The 18800-nt window shown below is 44.7% G+C and overlaps 1 protein-coding gene and 1 non-coding gene across 13 annotated transcripts in view; both read left to right on the plus strand.

Annotated features, from left to right (window-relative positions):
* Positions 1 to 15775, plus strand: part of LOC124393419 (cAMP-specific 3',5'-cyclic phosphodiesterase 4D-like) — a 190981-nt gene extending 175206 nt beyond the window's left edge. For 11 of the 12 annotated variants that reach the window (XM_046861238.1, XM_046861236.1, XM_046861240.1 and 8 more), the window contains 9 exons: positions 2639 to 2732; positions 2906 to 3081; positions 3249 to 3347; positions 3445 to 3609; positions 3734 to 3833; positions 4834 to 4988; positions 5069 to 5191; positions 12210 to 12392; positions 13196 to 15775. In XM_046861238.1, coding sequence (XP_046717194.1) covers positions 2639 to 2732; positions 2906 to 3081; positions 3249 to 3347; positions 3445 to 3609; positions 3734 to 3833; positions 4834 to 4988; positions 5069 to 5191; positions 12210 to 12392; positions 13196 to 13681 — 1581 coding nt within the window. In that variant the 3' untranslated portion in view covers positions 13682 to 15775. Of the gene's footprint in view, positions 1 to 487; positions 1957 to 2638; positions 2733 to 2905; positions 3082 to 3248; positions 3348 to 3444; positions 3610 to 3733; positions 3834 to 4833; positions 4989 to 5068; positions 5192 to 12209; positions 12393 to 13195 lie in introns of those variants that run through there. The other variant, XM_046861247.1, reaches the window with a different exon arrangement.
* On the plus strand, positions 10 to 82 carry trnag-ccc. The gene has a single exon. It is a non-coding gene; the product is annotated as a tRNA-Gly (tRNA).
* Positions 15776 to 18800: the final 3025 nt, after the last annotated feature.

Raw genomic sequence — 18800 nt, forward strand, 5'->3', positions numbered from 1 at the left:
TTCACAGGGTCCCCTGGTGGTCTAGTGGTTAAGACGCAGCGCTCCCACCGCTGCGACCCGGGTTCGATTCCCGGTCAGGGAACCATCCCCAGCCACTCTCAGTGCCGGTCCCAACCCCGGATAAATTGGGGAGTGTTGCGTTAGGAAGGGCATCCAGCGTAAAACATGTGCCAAATCAAACGTGCGGAGGATCCGCTGTGGCGACCCCTAACGGGAGAAGCCGAAAGAAAGTTTAGATTATGTCTTTCACAGTGGACATGCACCTACGATGACAATTTCAGACCCCTCCATGATTTCTAAGTGGGAGAACTTGCAAAATAGCAGGGTGTTCAAATACTTATTTTCCTCACTTTATATATATATATATATATATATATATATATATATATATATATATATATATATATATATATATATTATTTTTCTTTCTTTTTTTCTTTTTTCAATCCTAACTCCAGTCTGCTCCCAAAGGAATTCTAAGCAGTCCTGCCCACTTGTGTAGACACCTTGACATCCTGCCTGCTCCTACACGTATTATTTTAGTTTACAATTATGCATGAGTGATCTAGGATGTTGTTGTTTTTTTCCCAAAACGTGAACAAATAAATATTTGAAACCACAGTGATAGGACAGGAACAACACAGCTAAAAAAACATTAATGAATGAGCAGCTATACATGCTAATGTATATATCTAACCAACTGCTTCTATGTGCATGAGTTTTTTTTTAAAAAAGGATGCATTTCTATAATTTTTACAAATAATTTTACTTTTTTAGATTAGTATTAGTATTTTGATGATCCATCGGCATGTCAAAGAAGAACCCTGAGCAGTAAATGCACCCTGATTTATAGTGACTTGACTCAAATACCATTATCCGTATGATGTCTGGTCCTTTTGTTTTTACACGCAAGCTCCTTATTTGTTGTTTAATATTTATAGTTTGGTTCTTTTACACTTTGGTTTCCTCCTTTCAAAACGCATTATGCTCCAACTTTGCATATAGGATTCGCACTGACGCAAAAGCAGATAAGAGCAGTTTCTCGGTCAAGCAGTAGCATATTCAAATCAGCCAAAGATGGCACAATAAAGCTCTCTGCTGGCCATGGACTTAATAAAGGGGCCTTATGATAGCTTCATTTGTTTTCCAAATGAACTCATTGGCGACATGCACATGAAAGATTCACGGTCCCGGCTTAATCGAATTCCAGGTGGGGTCTTGCCATCTCCATATGAATGCCCCGCTGTTGTTTTGTTGCCGCTTTGCTTTCATTGCGTTGGCCACCAACAATAAACGAAGGACATTGTTTTCTGTTAATTCAGCTTTGATATGTCATGAGCGGAATCTGCAGTTTAAAAAATCATCAATTGAAAGCTTAAACTGCACTTATACACAAAATGACTTGGGAGTTTAATGCAAAGTTTTATTTGTGAATTAATTCATCCGCTGAATAATAAAGCTAGTAGATGTGTTGTGAGGTATGAGACCGGGTAGGAGATGGTAATGAATGGTAATGGCTTTCCTTAAGGCTTGTGCTCCCCCATCAGCACTCCTTCACCACTCCATCCCCTCTGTTCTGTCTGTAATCAGTGCTGATTGGCTGGTCGGTGGGCTCAGGCTGCATCCAATACGAGTGCAGTCCCTTATTTGGAAGGTGTCGACAGGACTGATGCTCACCCCCCCACACACACGCACACCCCACCCCACAAGCACGCCATCCTCTCGTTCCTGCCATTTCTTGTAGGAGCAAGAAGGAAAATATGATCAACCAGCTCGCAGATATTCCATCTATTTTAAAGTCAGCTGATATCCTTTCAGTGACTGTCTTTTTGTACCTGAGATAAGGAACAAAAGCTGATCTACAGATTTTTCTTTTATTCCTTATATGTGACCTGGCTGGTTAACAAAATGCCTGAAGCTAATTATTTGCTCTCTGTCTCATTGGGATATATAAAGGTATGGCTTATTATTTTTTCCTAATGATCTATCTAACTGTTTAGCTGATTTAAGATTTAGCATGCCTGAGAATCATATTTTGTTGCTTTAAAGAATCCTGAGTTAAAAAAAAATCTAGCGGGTGGTGTTATCCAATGCAAAAGGTTTGACAACCTGTGAATAATACAATTTTGAATAATTAAAATGAATTAATTTAAACTAATAATTGAAAAAAAAACGGTGCATATAAAGAAAAAGAAGAAGGAGATACATTTATATAACGTTATTGAATTAGTTCTGTTGGAATAGTTTTGCTTATTGAAAACTGGTGCTGAGATTATATAACTTATGGCTTCCAGTTTGGTTTCATACATTACATTCATCTTCAGTATTGGCATGTTCATCCTCCGCTTTTTGGATAGCAGTGGATCTGGAGCTTATATGCGGAACACTATGCATGAAGCGAGAATACAACCTGGATGGAATAGCAGTCCATCTCAGGGTGCCATATGTGCACACATACACACACACACACACACACACACACACACACACATTCATACACCTGTTCACACCTAGGATGATTTGTAATATAGTCACCTACATGCATGTTTTTGGGTGGTAAGAGAAACCTGGAGATTGTAACTAAATCATACATGCCCCCGTCACCCCTGATCGTATCTCTGTCCATGTTTCCTTCCAGTTCAAGAGGATGTTGAACAGGGAGCTCACTCACCTGTCTGAGATGAGCCGATCTGGAAACCAGGTCTCAGAGTACATCTCCAACACCTTCTTAGGTAATACGGGTCATCGAACCACATAAGGTCCCCGATGCACTCCTCACTTCCTAACAATATAACGACCTCTGTGTAGCTTTTTATTATTGAAAATGTTCATTACATAGTGAAGACAATGAGGAAAACATTTACTGTTGCACTGATTGGACTGCTCTCTCTGCTCTCACTCTCAGACAAGCAGCATGACGTGGAGATGCCCACACCACAAACTCAGAAGGAGAAGGAAAAGAAAAAAAAGCCCATGTCACAAATAAGTGGTGTGAAGAAGCTAATGCACAGTACCAGCCTCACCAACTCAAACATCCCTCGCTTTGGGGTCAAAACAGATACTGAAGACTCCTTAGCCAAGGTGAGCTATAGAGGGCTACTATGTACCACTGACAAGACCGCAAACAAAATACATTAATTGCTTTCATTAAATTCTTATTAGATTTTGATATGCAGTAAGACGGTTGCTGTTCCTTTACATAAGACATAAGCATATTATAAATAACCAATATTGCAATTTCTTTGCAGGAACTGGAGGACGTAAACAAATGGGGCCTTAATGTTTTTAGAGTCACAGAGTTTTCTGGAAACAGGCCGTTAACGGTGATGATGAACACAATCTTTCAGGTAAGATCTTCCTGAAAGTCCACTTCCTATCTGAATAGGAATTAGATCGTGTCAACTTATACAACCTGATGTTCCTGATGTTTTTTTTTTCCAACAGGAGAGAGACCTGCTCAAGACATTTAAAATTCCATTAGACACCTTTATAACTTATCTGATGACCTTAGAAGACCATTACCATGCAGATGTGGCATACCATAACAATATACACGCTGCTGATGTAACACAGTCCACCCACGTGCTGCTCTCCACGCCCGCTTTAGAGGTAAAGTGAGAAGCAGCTTCCTTTTCTCCAAGCCTTTACAGTGTGGTTTTTGTCTAAGTGATTAGAGAGATTGGGGTGAAACAGTGTTTCTAATTTTGGGTCTGCACTTTTCATCGCCTCCCAGGCTGTGTTCACAGACCTCGAAATTCTTGCTGCCATTTTCGCCAGCGCTATTCATGACGTTGACCACCCGGGTGTCTCGAACCAGTTCCTCATTAACACCAGTGAGTATTTTTTTTTCTTCATATCACAGACACAAATAGTTCCCATCCCACGCCTTCCATTATTGCGTGAGACGAGGCTTTGTGGCATCCATGCTTTTGCTTCTGAAAGTCCATCGCACCTCAGATGTTTCCCACCTACAAGTTGCACTTCGCACTTCGGGTAGATGCAAGACAGGAAGTGACTTTCAGTGAAAAGAAAACCTGGTGTTAAAAGCAGGTTTAATCTGGCTGCTGATTTCACTGAAGACGCAAATGTAAACTTGGTTTGTACGTTCTGAAAAAGCTGGGGTATTTCTGCTTGCTCATTAATACTATTATCATTAACATTTGCCATAAATTGTGTTTGGGAGCTGGAGGTCTTTTAAAGCTGTTTTTTTAAGAGAAAAAATACCTTCAAGTTATGTAGGAAAAGCTTCAGTGAACAACCAAGTAATATGACCTCATGTGAAGGTGTACCCATGCTTACATAACACAGAGGGTAGTGCGAGCTGAGGTGGCAGATAAGCAAGATTGACGTTTCATGGTCACACTGCTGCAGGTCCATTTCTAATTGGAGTCTTGCGCAGAGCTCATCCGCTACCTCCCTTACATCATTGTCTCTAATCCTTTTCTGACAGTGACAGAGTGCTGCTAGTGAAGCACCTACTCAATCCCCCTCACCCACCCCACACACACATACACACATCTATTTATTCCAGCATAGTTATATATGGACCAGCTGACTAGAACAAGGCCAGAAATTCTAGTAAAACTCCAGAATGTCAAGGTGGGCGGACTTATATAACCATAAAGACATTTATTCATCAGAAACATTATTTGTACTCTTTTGGGTTTCACATGACTGTTCAACTTACTCATGATACCGTGGATAAATTCTTGGAAATTTCTACAACATCAAAATGATATCAAAGCATGAGTTATAGTACACCCTGGATGACTGAGTACTCATCATAATCAGGGCCATGAATGTGTGTATGTTTGTGTGTGTCTGTGTATGTAGACTCAGAGTTGGCCCTCATGTACAATGACTCATCAGTGCTGGAGAACCATCATCTGGCTGTAGGCTTTAAGCTGCTCCAGGAGGAGAACTGTGACATCTTTAAGAACCTTACCAAAAAACAGAGACAATCCCTCCGGAAGATGGTGATCGACATCGTAAGTGCAGCTCACTGTATGCAGATGTGTGTGGCATGAAATTCACCAATTGAAAATAGTCGTATTGTTTTATTTCCTAGGTATTAGCCACTGATATGTCTAAGCACATGAACCTACTGGCTGACTTGAAAACAATGGTTGAGACAAAGAAAGTGACCAGTTCTGGAGTTCTGCTGTTGGATAATTATTCAGACAGGATACAAGTAAGATTACTCATTACTCATGTGCATGATCACTATACACTATATGGCCAAAGTCACTTGCAGAATAACCCATTCCAGATGTAGTTCTCCCTTTCCTGTTAGATTAGCCTTCACTGCACTGGGAAGCTTTTCCACCAGATTTTGGAGCATGGCTGTGAGGTTCTTTTTCTAACTTCGCTCGGTGTTTCACTATGGGGGGAATCGCTTTGGGCGTGACCAACTACGGAAGCTCTAATGACACCACGTCTGTCTTGACAGACAGGTCGACCTGAGATCAGGCTCCGCCCCACCTTTATCCCTCAGGTCGACCCCTTCTAACATCATTCGCGCTTTCTTCCCGTGAGGGACTACACTAGCTCTCTCAGCACTTCCTGTTCTCGGCTGGTTTCGCTTAACTGTTCATCGTGCGGGCCGTCATTGGATTCCGCCACCGAACGCGAGGTCAGTCGTACGGAATCGTGCTGAGCGACATCACGGAATAGCGTCCGCGTCGAGGCGAGCTATTCCTATTCCACCTGCTGGGTATTAAGTTACACGGTAGGGACGTAATAGCGTCAAGCTATTGCAGGCTTAGCGCGTCGAGGCGAAGCCTTCGGAGGGCTAACTACCCTGCGACCATCAGCAGGCTAACGTGTTGTGACGAGTCTAATTTTACCGTACTCAGCCATCCCCCCCACCAAAGGGAATGAGTCGAAGATCAGGGAGGTTGTATCCCGCCCGTGTCCATCATCATGTGGAGCGACCATCTCGGGCAGGGACCCTCACCCGATGTGCATCACGTGCATGGGCCCGAAGCACGCTCAAACGTCGCTCGCGGACCCTCAAGCATGCGCTCACTGCGCGTCGCTGCCGGTGAGACATCTGGAGAGACGGCTGAGAGTAGCGATGGCTAACCAACAGGACCCGTGTCTGTCCGGCGCCGCCGCGAGGTCTACGGTCGTTGAACATCAGCCGCGAGCTTCCACGAGCTGGGCGGACCTGATGGAGGCCGAATCGCCGGTCATGCCGCCTCTGTTTGATAACCTCCTCGCGGAGGATGAGGAGCGACCGTGCGACGAGGACGCAGACGCGAACTCAGACCTCCTCGACTTGGATATGGAGGACGAGGATGAGGACGACAGTGGTCCCTTCCCGGCCCAACAGTCGAGACCCCAGAGCGCGGGCGATGCAACCTCGCAGGCCGAAGGTAACCTGCACGAGGTATGCAAACGAGCCGCGCGGCTAGGACTAGCTTGGCCCACGGCCCAGGACGCGGAGGGAGCGGTGAGAGACCTTTACGACGGGAAAAGGCTGCCGCCGCTAGACAGCTCCTGCCCGCCGTGCCAGCTTGCATGAAGGAAATGTCTCGCTACTGGTCTAGCCCCTTCAAAAGCAAGCTTCCCGCAAAAGGGTGCTCCAAGCTGGAGATTCAAGGGATGGAAGAGCTGGGGTTGACCGGACCCCCAGCCGTGGAGCCTTCAGTGGCTTATCACCTCCATCCGAATCGGCGTTCCATATCTGCCTCCTCTCAAATTGCGCTGCCTGGGAAAATCGAGATTGACGCGCCCATCCATCAGAGGGTGTACAACACGCAGCGCAGTCAGTGTGCTCGTTAAACGCGGTGACTTTGCTGTCCGCGTACCAGGCGGAGATTTTAGAGGAGATGGGACGACAGCTCGACACGGGAGTACCGAACCCGGTACTTTGGGACGAGATCTGTGTGGTGAACGACCTAATTCTCCGCTCTTCACGAGGCGCAGTTCAGGGCTGCGGCCGCGTGATGGGTTTGGCTGTGTCAGGTGAGAGAGCGTTGTGGCTCAACCTGTCAGGCTTGGGCGACACACAGAAAGCGGACGTCATGGATGCTGCCTACGACCCCGCTAAAGGTCCTGCTCTAGAGAAGATGAGAGAGATCAGCACTCTCAGGAAACAGGAGGACGAGGCATTCAACCTCTGTTTGCCTCGTAAGCTGTCTCAGAGCACGCCCCCTCAGCCAGCGCGACGGGGTTTTGCCGCAGCCGCGGCTGCGAGGGGAAGACCGTTACACGCTAAGAGCTCAAGATCGACTCTCGGCGGACAGCAAGCTGGTCAACGTCCGAGATCGGATGGATCGGGACCGTGGGGAAAGCATTCATTTGCGGCGCGGCGGCTAAAACCGTCCGCCCCACCCGAGGAGCGGAAGAAGAAGCGCGACCTAACACGCGAATGTTCTCTTGTCCTCCTTTCTCCGCTGGCGAAGAAAAGGAGAGGAGAACACGGCCCGGTTCTAAGTTCTGTAAGGGCTTCCTCTCTAGTTTTTCCTCGAGTTCGAGGCTTAAGGGGAAATGTTCAGTGTCACCAAGCACTCCCCACATTTGTTCCCTCGCACGTCAGTTCGGACGATTGCGCAATAAAGGTGACATCATCGCATCCAAGCCACGGGCTGAGGGCGATGTGTTCTACAATACAAAACACAATAAATGTGGCACTTTCGCATCCAGGCGATCAGCCGAGGGCGATAGTGTGCGAAAATCGATATCGGCGTGCACCCCCAGTTTTACCACTGAGGGCGCTCGCTCTGTCGGCGAAGCCCTGCGCGGCGACGGTTGTGACGTCATCAATGCGCGACCAGAGTTGTGCGCGCAGGTTCCCTTTCTGCGCACCTCGTCAATTGGCGCGCATGCGGTTCCTTCGTGGGTTTTAAACACGGTTTCACGGGATACAGGCTTCAATTGCAATGAAACCGCCCAGATTCAACGGTGTGTTGATCTCGGTGGCGAAGAGTCGGCTCGCGTCCTAACGACGAGATCGACTCCTTTGAGCAAAAGGGCAATCAGAGTTGTTCCGAGGCGGAAAGCCGTCAGGGTTTTTACTCCCGGTACTTTGTGATCCCGAAGAGAGGGAGCACATCTCTCCGTCCGATCTTGGATTTGCGTGTGTTAAACAGACACCTGAGAAAATATTCATTCAGAATGTTGACACACAAAGCACTCTGTCGGTCGATCCGTCCAAACGATTGGTTTGTGGCGATCGATCTGTCAGACGCGTATTTTCACATAGACGTTTACCCGTCACACAGAAAATATTTGAGGTTTGCGCACAGAAGCACTGCCTACGAGTTTCAAACCATTCCGTTCGGACTGTCTCTCGCTCCGAGAACTTTCAGCAAGTGTGTGGAGGCGGCTCTTTTGCCGTTGAGAAACAGCGCCATTCGGATTTTGTCTTATATAGACGATTATCTGATATGCTCCTCGTCGAGAGAGCAAGCGGTCAGAGATGTGGAGAGCGTAGTCACTCATCTCTGCAGCTTGGGTTTCAAAATAAACAGGAAAAGAGCGCTTGTATCGCGCGGTGCGCGGAATATCTGGGACTCAGTATAAATTCCCTCTCTTATCGAGTCACGCTGACAGAGGAGAATCGCATCTCTCATTCAGTGTCGCTCCGTTTCGGGCTGGGTCTATGGTCCCGTTCGAGTGTGCCTACGAATGCTGGGTTTAATGGCCTCAGTGATTTCTGTGGTGCGTCTGGGACTTCTCATGATGAGAGATTTCCAGAGATGGGTCGCGCGGTTGCGCTTATGTCCCCGACGTCATCTCAATCGGCCGGTAAAATAACACATTCGTGCGTCTTAGCGCCCGCCAATGGGGATGCCCCGCGACTCTTCGGTCGGGATTCCCTTGGGGCGGTGTCGTCATGAGTTACTATGACGACGGACGCGTCTTTGAAGGGCTGGGGTGCGACCCTTATGGGCAGAGCTGTGAACGGCGTGTGGCCGCCACAGCTGATCCCGAGACATATAAACTACTTGGAGTTGTTGGCAGTATTTCTGGCACTGAAGCACTTTCTGCCTTTTATAAAGGACCGACATGTGTTGGTGAAAACAGACAATTCCACAGTGGTCGCGACATCAACCGGCAGGGAGGTGTGCGCTCCTCCAGCTGCATCAGTTAGCGAGGAAACTGATAATGTGGTGCGACACAAGATTTTTGTCCATCAGGGCGACTCATGTTCCAGGCGTATGGAACAGGGGCAGATCTATTGTCCAGGGAAACCCTCTGTGCGGGAATGGAAACTGCACACTCAGGTGGTGGAGCAGATATGGCAGAGATACGGCCGGGCGCCGTAGATCTCGCCTCGCGAAAACGCTCAGTGTCCTCTGTTCTTTTCTCTGAGGGACGAAGATGCACCGTTGGGTGTGGATCGTTAGCCCACCCGTGGCGAGCGTTCTTCTCTGCGTTCCCTCCACTGAGCTTGATTTCCCCCACCCTGGCCAGGGTCAGAGAACTCAGCTTGTCACTGATTCTGATAGCTCCACGTTGGGCTTCCAGGCACTGGATCGCAGAAATAGTTCAGCTACTGTCGGATCAGCCTTGGCCACTCCCTCCACGGAGGGACCTTCTGTCCCAGGCGGGCGGGGAGATTTATCATCCGCACCCGGACAGGATTGCTCTCTGGGCCTGGCCCGTGAGAGGTGGAACTTGAGTGTGACTGGTTTGCCCCGGTCGGTTATACACACTATCCAGAGTGCCAGGGCCTCGTCTACTCGCACGCTTTATGACAATAAATGGCGAGTTTTTGAGGAGTGGTGTGGCCGCGGTCACATTGTCTCTTTCCAGTGTTCTGTGAGAGACATTTTGTGTTTTCTCCAGGATTTGCTGGATAAAGGGAGGGCCTTTTCTACTTTGAAAGTGTATCTGGCGGCTATTTCCGCATGTCACGTCGGGTTTAATAACGAACCTGCGGGTCGGCACCCTTTGATTAGCCGGTTTATGAAAGGTGCACGCCGTATAAGGCCGGTGTCTCGGTGGTTAGTGCCTCAGTGGGACCTGTCCTTGGTTTTGGAAGCCCTTTCTCATCACCCCTTCGAGCCAGTGGATGGCATAGGGCTGAAATTTCTTTCTCTTAAGACAGTGCTGCTTGTGGCTCTAGTGACCGCTAAGCGTGTGAGCGAGCTGCAAGCCCTATCTGTCAGTCCGTCCTGTCTACAGTTCGCCCCTGGGCTCACGAAGGTTTCCTTTCGCCCTAACCCGGCGTTCGTGCCTAAGGTGGTGGATTCTTCTTATAGATGTCCCGTTACGGAACTTTCGGCTTTTCACCCACCTCAGGAGGAGGATGGCTTGAGTTCCTTGTGCCCGGTGCGGGCCCTCCATACGTATGTCAAGCGAACAGCGGGTTTCAGAAAATCGGACCAGCTGTTTGTGTCTTGGGCTACCCCTCACAAAGGGAAGCCGTTGTCGAGTCAGCGGCTGTCCCGCTGGATTGTGGAGGCTATATCTATAGCGTATGAATGCTGTGGTTCTCAGGCTCCCACGGGTCTGAGGGCCCACTCTACTAGAGGGATGGCGACATCATGGGCCCTGCTTAAGGGTGTCTCTGTTCAGGATATTTGTGCGGCGGCTGGCTGGGCCACACCGCACACCTTTGTGCGGTTTTATAGACTAGATGTGTCTGAGTCATCCTTGGCACACGCAGTGCTGAGTGCCAGGCGTTCTGAGCCTATGTGATTGACCTGTGCAATCCGGGAGCAGTCTATATCTCCCATAGTGAAACACCGAGCGAAGTTAGAAAAAGAACGATAGGTTACTTAACGTAACCCCGGTTCTTTGATAACAGAGTGAGGTGTTTCACCAGCACTTCCCTCCTTGCACGGGGACGGGAAGAAATCTCGCTGCAATGATGTTAGAAGGGGTCGACCTGAGGGATAAAGGTGGGGCGGAGCCTGATCTCAGGTCGACCTGTCTGTCAAGACAGACGTGGTGTCATTAGAGCTTCCGTAGTTGGTCACGCCCAAAGCGATTCCCCCCATAGTGAAACACCTCACTCTGTTATCAAAGAACCGGGGTTACGTTAAGTAACCTATCGATTTGTAGCCATAAGAGCATTAATGATGTCAGACGCTAATGTGTGGGGAGAAAGTATGGTCACTATTTCAATTCATCCCGTTGTTGTACACTGGGGTTGAGGTTAGAGCAAACCAAGTGTTTATAGATCTCACTTGTGTGCAGGGGTATTGTCGTACTGGAACAGGTTTCGGTGAAGTTTCTGTGATATTAATTCTTAGTGCTACACCAAACTAAAAGACTGGGCCTACATAAAGGTTGCAATGATAAAGTGGCCATGAGACAGACATGAACAAAGGATTTGTGTAGATGCTGTTGAGGTCAGTTGTGATTGAGAAGGAACGGATAGATTGATGGATGGAGAGACTTATTGAGTCGGTAAAAGTTACTGAGGGTCAAAGACAGCACAGTGTAAAAGGTACAAGCAGTAATACAAAAACCCCAAAAACTCTCTGTTACTGATAAATTGTGTGTAGAAGATCATTATTCTGATCTCTTATCATATTTGTAATGAGTACTACCTAGAGATTATATGGGGGAGCCATTATATTCACTTTTACATCAACATTGTTGAATATTGGATTCTGTTAAGTTAGAGGGTCCTTTTATTTTAATAGAACAGCAGCTGGTACAGTTTTAAATTGACGCTTTTGTTCTAACACCTTATTATTTAACTTATATAGAGACATACATGCTAGATATTCCACATAAACACATTACAATGTGTGTAATTGTTGATATGTTGAAGTTTTCTGTGAAGTGGAACATGGAAGAAGTTTCCAGAGCATTTGCAACTGTAATAAAGCTCATGAGGATTTGTATTTATTTTTTGGTAACGAGAAGAGCTGAAACGTTTCTCCATTATTGTTCTGAGAAAACATTGTTCTGTGGATGTTGCACAAACTGCGATGGTTTGATAAGTAGCATAAATCAAGGACGGATGGATGGATAGTACGTTACAGTGAATTCCTGGGTTTTCATTTGAGGGTGGTAAGCTGGGTTCAGAGTGCCATACTAGTGCCTTACCTCAGAGTGCTCCTTTGCAGCAGAGAGTATTTAAGTCTGCCCTCAAGACTGCACCAATGACATCAGAACAGAACCAGGCCCTTGAACTCAGTAACCCAAAGCCTTAATGCCACTGCTTCCTAATGATGATTATTTAGGATAATTGTAGCAATTATTTGACAATGTGTTATTTGTACACGATTGGTGTGTAACAGGTGTTACAGAACATGGTGCACTGTGCAGACCTGAGTAACCCCACCAAACCACTGCAGCTGTACCGCCAGTGGACGGACCGCATCATGGACGAGTTCTTCAGCCAGGGTGACCGTGAGAGAGAGCGTGGCATGGAGATCAGTCCCATGTGTGATAAACACAATGCCTCGGTTGAGAAATCACAGGTACTGCATTTAAATGCATCACACATTCCTTTCTCATTGTTCTGGTATCAGTTTGATTTTTATAACTGTCTGTAACTTTGGAAGACAATTTTTCACATACACATTACATTACAGATGTAATTCCTCTTAACATGGACTGTAGTTAATAATCCAGTAACCCCACAGATAAGCTCCCGGGACAAAATAAGTCAGAATTGTCTTATTTGATGTCAGTGATGCTTGGCAAGGAACTGCATGACCAGACTCTGAGGTTGCATTTAGTTCAAGCGGGACAAAACACTAACTGTCCAGTGCCAATGTGTCAGTGACAAGCTTGATGAAACACTGGGGTATTTTTAATGGGCGGCAAAACGTGGGAGTGTTTGGATCAGTACATGAAAAGCAAAAATAGCCACAGATGAACTCTAGATAAATTGCACCCAAGCTTCCAAGGGAAAAGAAATAGTTGCCAGTGTCATGTGTTTTCGTATACAGGGTTGGGGTTGAGGCTTGGTCAAATTTTGCAGTGTTTTCTAATGTCTGCCAAACATGTCCCACACAGACTTGGCCCTCTGTGCTCTATAATAGTTTCCTGGAATGTAGGAGTGTCAGTGTTGTGTTCTGCTTTTACATCAAGCACAAACACTGACAGTTTAACAGTTTTAGCCCAAGTTACATTTTTCTATTAAAAAAAAAAAACACAATTGATATTTTATAATAAGCCAGTGCGATTCAATTCAACAGTGCAATACTTGATAGCGTGTCAGCACTGGAATTTGTGTAGTATTCTGTATTGTATCTTAATATACAATCCTGCATTGTAGGTGGGCTTTATTGATTACATTGTCCACCCTCTGTGGGAGACATGGGCTGACCTGGTGCACCCGGATGCTCAGGACATCCTGGACACACTAGAGGACAACAGAGAGTGGTACCAGAGCACCATCCCTCAGAGCCCATCTCCTGCACCCGAGCAGGACGACGAGGGCGGACGAGCTGCTGCGGCGAACACCACAGAAAAGTTCCAGTTTGAGCTCACGCTGGAGGAGGATGGAGAAACCGACACGGAGAAGGACAGCGGCAGTCAGGCCGAGGAGGAGGAGGAGGAAGAGGATGAGGACGAGGACGCCAAAACGCTTTGCACGCAGAACTCCGAGTGTACCGAGATCTTGCTGGACGAGCAGGCAGAGGGTGAGGAGGGAGAGGAGGGAGAAGAGGAAAGGCAGGTGTGTGAGGAAGTTTCTACAGATCCAAGTATGGTAGAGGAAGAGGAGGAGGAGGAGGAGGAAGAGGAGGCGGAAGGAACGTAGCAGTGCAGGACACATTCACTCACTGCTACTCATGTCTCAGTGAAATGCACAGTCAGAGGGAATAATAACGGTGGGAGGAGGAAAAGTTCCAAAGCGCACCTTGCACTCCACAACCTCAGCCGCTGCTCTCTGCTGGACACTTGAGGACACACTCTGGTACATTGTCCTTTTTTGCACTCAGGAATAACATTTAGTTTAGTTTATTTTTGCTGTCTTACTTGTTTACCTTCTCCCCCCTAAACCCCCCCTCCCAAGTCTGTGCTTCTTGGCCCTCAGCTGAGGATGGTGTGTGGGTGTGTGTGTGTGTGTGTGTGTGTGTGTGTGTGTGTGTGTGTGTGTGTGTGTGTGTGTGTGTGTGTGTGTGTTTCCCCCTGGCACATGGTTGGGAGCTAAACCACTGGGCTTTCATCCCCTTTATGTGGGTAGCAGCAAGAAAGATCTAAAAGTCATACACACAGCACAGAGCGCTGACGAGAGATGGACTGCAGCAGCTACAGCCAACTGAGGTGGGGGGATTTATTGGAATGTGTTCTCCGGCTTTTTCTACATTTAAGTCTTCCTGAAAACCTGACTGAACCCACACACACACAAACACACACAGAGCTCAGTGCTGTCAAGGCCCCTTTGCTTTATATATATATATATATATATATGTGTGTATGTACATATAGTACATAAAAACGAGATTTTTTTTACACAAATGCTTGTTTTCTTACAAAAACAGCAAAACTTTTAGTGACGAGTAACTTGCAAGTATGTGTTGGGCAGCGGGTTTAGTGCGCTACTTTATATCTTCGTTCAACACTTCTGTGTCTGTTCCATTCATCACACACGATCTTCAGAGGCGTTTCATTCCTGTATCTGTTCTTTTCTTTTCATACAATATGATTAACACTTACCTCTTGTGAGTCTCTGCCAGAATAGATTTTCTGTTTTTCTTTTGCTTGCTGTTGGACACACAGTTTTAAACCTTATTAAATATCACACAAACACACACACATATTGCCAGGAATGTCTACATAGGCCATTAGATCAAAGGCAGTTTTTTCTATTTCCTGTTACGCCAACATTTAGACTGTTTTCTACCAACATCCTGTGTTCAGTTTGTATTGCGTCAGATCTCACTTAGTGTTGATTTTTCTATGAGACAAGCAATTTCTGAGACACGTGAACTGTACATTTCGGTGCGTTAGAAGCTCAGGCTTTTCTAACCGACCTAAATCGTGCTCCTTATGATATGCCTTTTACATTTCACTCCACTGGAGCTCATATAAAACATGGTACGTGGTGTGTGTGTGTGTGTGTGTGTGTGTGTGTGTGTGTGTGCACGCACCAGTAAGTTTTCCATTTGAATATACTGCCTAGATTAAAGGACTATCCAAAACCATTGAATAAATTCTCATTGCTCATAGACACGGCGTTAGCGCTGTGTGTTACAAATTGTCAGAGAGCTTTCTTAGGGCTAGAACACAACTCAAATCTCTCACCCTTCATGCCAAACCCACACTTACGCACTGTTCTTGCACTATAGGACTCTCAGCACTTAGCCAAGTGGCTCTTCATTTCTGTATATTTATATGTTTGTGGTTTTATTTATTGGTTTGTACGTTTTTTTTTCTTCTTCGTTGCTGTATATACAAAGCAGTACTGTAGAACATGAACTGTAGCATAGACAGCATGTTACTTGCAAGTTACTTTCTTTCTGTTCTTTTTTTTTTTTTTTCGTCCAAACGGTGTGTACATAGAACAAACATTTTTATGGAGAAGATTCTTCACTAAAACTTGAATCCTGGCTTTTAAGTAGTAGTGATTTTTTTTTTTATTTAAGTTGTGTGCCATTTTTCTTGTTTTGCCTCACCAAATGACCTTACCTGTTTAGGGGTTTCATTTTTTTTTGTCTCTGTTTACAGACATGTATTTATTGCATTGTATATATTGTAATGTTTATTGTACATGATATGCGATTCTTACTCTATCATCCCTAATGGCGATGGTGTTGCTGTATTTAGTAAACTCTTATTGAGAGAATGTTTATTATTAGCTATTATACAATGTAAAGATTCTGTACAAACAAAAATAGAAAAGAAAATGGAAGTCGTCACGTTTGAGCTTGTTTTAATGGAGAACCAGGGGAAAGCCAAACAATATGATGCCACTGGTGTTTGGCCCCAGGGCTGTGCCTTAACTTTAGCATCTCTCTTCTCTTTATTCGTCCCTCTTTATGTACAAGAGAACAGTAGTCCACATGGGGAAGTTCTGCTCATTTTACTACCTGAGTATAAAAGTAAGTGCTCTGTTGTACAGCTGTGGTTCTGTATGCTGCTGCAGTTGTTGTTGTTTTTTCCGCATCCAGACTAGCACAAAAGCAAGCGTTCTTTGTTCATTGCCTGGCTTTGAATGCCACACGCAATGCGCCCCAATGCAATAGACACACATACGTTGGAGAACGGTGGGCTTGCTGGCTGCATCTATCACACCTATAAGTAGTACTTTCATGCTGTTCTGAAATGTGTTCAGGTGCTGTGTGCTACTGTCGTCTCATCCAGCCTTGTAGATGTGCTCTACGCACTAAGCAAAACTTTAGAGTTTGTATGTCAAGAGCCTTTTTTTCTGACACGCATACTGTAGATTATAGCAGCCCTGGACCAAAGCCAGTCATGGCTATTATTATTATTATTATTATTATTATTATTATTATTACTTGTATTTTTCAGTGTCATTAAAAGCTACATAAACTGGTAATTTAATTCATTAGGTTACATCTTTCAACTTTCAATGACCTTAAATTTTTACACTTCTTTCACTGGATACATTGTCGTTTGACAGAACTGTAGATTTGCTCCACTCAGTTTGAAGAACATTTAAAATGAGAGGAAACATTTTTATATGCAACATTTAAAAAAAAATTAATAAAAGCATGAGTTCATTAAGTGTTTGTGTCACACGTGTGTTTAAAGCAAGAGCACTGAAGTACAGCATTTCACAGCACTTACATGTTGCTCTTTGAAAGGTAAGACAATGCTCTTCATGCAGATATGAGAAATGAAGCATCCTCTCTCCAGGGAATCTGCGTCACAGCCTACACACACACACACACACACACACACACACACACACACACACACACACACACACACACAGCCTAGTGGTGACTGCAAAGTCCTACACCATTCATAATAAAGAGGACTTCGAGCTACAGTAGCTCGTCTGTTGGATCGGAACCACACGGGCCAGCCTTCGCTTTCCACACGCATCAATAAGTCTTAGCTGCCCATGACCCTGTCACCCCTGACCACTGCAGACACCCCACAAGAGCTGCAGTTTTGGAGATGCTCTGACCCAGTCATCTAGCCATCACCCTTTGGCCCTTGATAAACTCACTGAAATCTTAATGCTTGCCCATTTTTTCTGCTTTTATCACATTAACTTTGAGGACAGAATGCCATGATGAAGACATAATCAGTGTTATTCACTCAGCAGTCACAATCGTATGCCTGGACGGTGTAGATGGGTATATATATATATATATATATATATATATATATATATATATATATATATAGAGAGAGAGAGAGAGAGAGAGAGAGAGAGAGAGAGAGAGAGAGAGAGAGAGAGAGAGAGAGAGATAGATAGATAGATAGATAGATAGATAGATAGATAGATAGATAGATAGATAGATAGATAGATAGATAGATAGCAAAGAAATTTAGGATATTAACAGCAGTGTTGTGCTGCCACCTAGTGAACACATTAATCACACCACACAGACCTGAGGCTCGAGCAACCCCCCAAACACTATATTATGCATTTGCCATGACGTCATGTCCGCTCATGAATTGCGTCCAGGTTTTTACTTTGCACCCACTGATTTTTTATTTATTTATTTAATTGATTTTTTTTTTTTCTCAGCAACGAATACGATTCAGTTGAATTTCAATTGTCTATAAAAATGGACATTGTCAGACAATAGCTGTAAACAGAAATAAATAGATTAGTTATATAACTTCAATTCATAAATGTGTCCCTGTCCCCGATACGGTGACAGACTAAAAAAGCAAATACTCCCCGAAACGATCTAAAGATGAAACATTACTGTCAAAAGGAACCGTAAATCGTCATCTGAGTGATAAACATCTATTTATTATAGTTCCCACGTCAATATCAGCTGTTCACTGATTGACACTTGAATGCAAAACTGTTGGTAAAATGTATGAATACAGTAGGGATGCAAAACGATAGGAAATATTCAGCAGCACACTTAGCTAGCTTGTTTTTTTTAACCTGAATTTACAGAGTAAAATAAAACTAATTAGTGTGGAGAACAACAAAAATGACGTTATAATGTGTGAATAATGAAACAATTCTCGAAGTGTTGGCATGACCTGAGATGTGGAGCGCAATCAACTACAGTTTATAAACTTTACAAACCTAATATATATATATATATATATATATATATATATATATATATATATATATATATATATATATATATATATATACTTGATGCAAGTGAATTAATAAATCAGTTAGGGTACCCAACACAACTAAAATTTTATTTTCTCGATTTTTTAACTTAATGCTGTTTGATGTCTTAATTCAAGCTTAATACTTAGGGGGGGTGATGGGGTACAGGTGGAGCTTGAAAATACACCCTCCTGTAAAGTGGGGAATGGGAGAAAAAAATTGAAAACCACTGACTGGAGGAAGAACAGGTAGGTCCAAATCAGCACGACCCACAAACATGGCTGAATTCTGTTAAGTTTGTCGAAAACAACTGGCTGGAAAATAGATGTTTGCTCTAACAATTCTAATACATAGCCAAATGTTTGGGTTTTTATGTATAGTTGTTTCCTATTAGTCTGAATTTTATTAAAATTATTATGATTATTAATAATATTAGAGGGCATTTTAAGTTTTGGGGTTTATGACACACAGTTGTAGTGAATGGTGGTGAATTGTTTCATATAAACAAAGATTCTGTGAGAGAACAGAGCCAGCCAGAGATTCACTCAACATAAAACCTCTTCATGCTTCGTCATCTTTGTGATAATAACCAACATCCAGCAGGGGGCAGGATCATCTCTCTCTCCCTGTGTGTCTGTCTACATCTCTCTGT

This window comes from Silurus meridionalis, chromosome 11, assembly GCF_014805685.1.
Source record: "Silurus meridionalis isolate SWU-2019-XX chromosome 11, ASM1480568v1, whole genome shotgun sequence".
Classification (NCBI taxonomy): Eukaryota; Metazoa; Chordata; class Actinopteri; order Siluriformes; family Siluridae; genus Silurus; species Silurus meridionalis.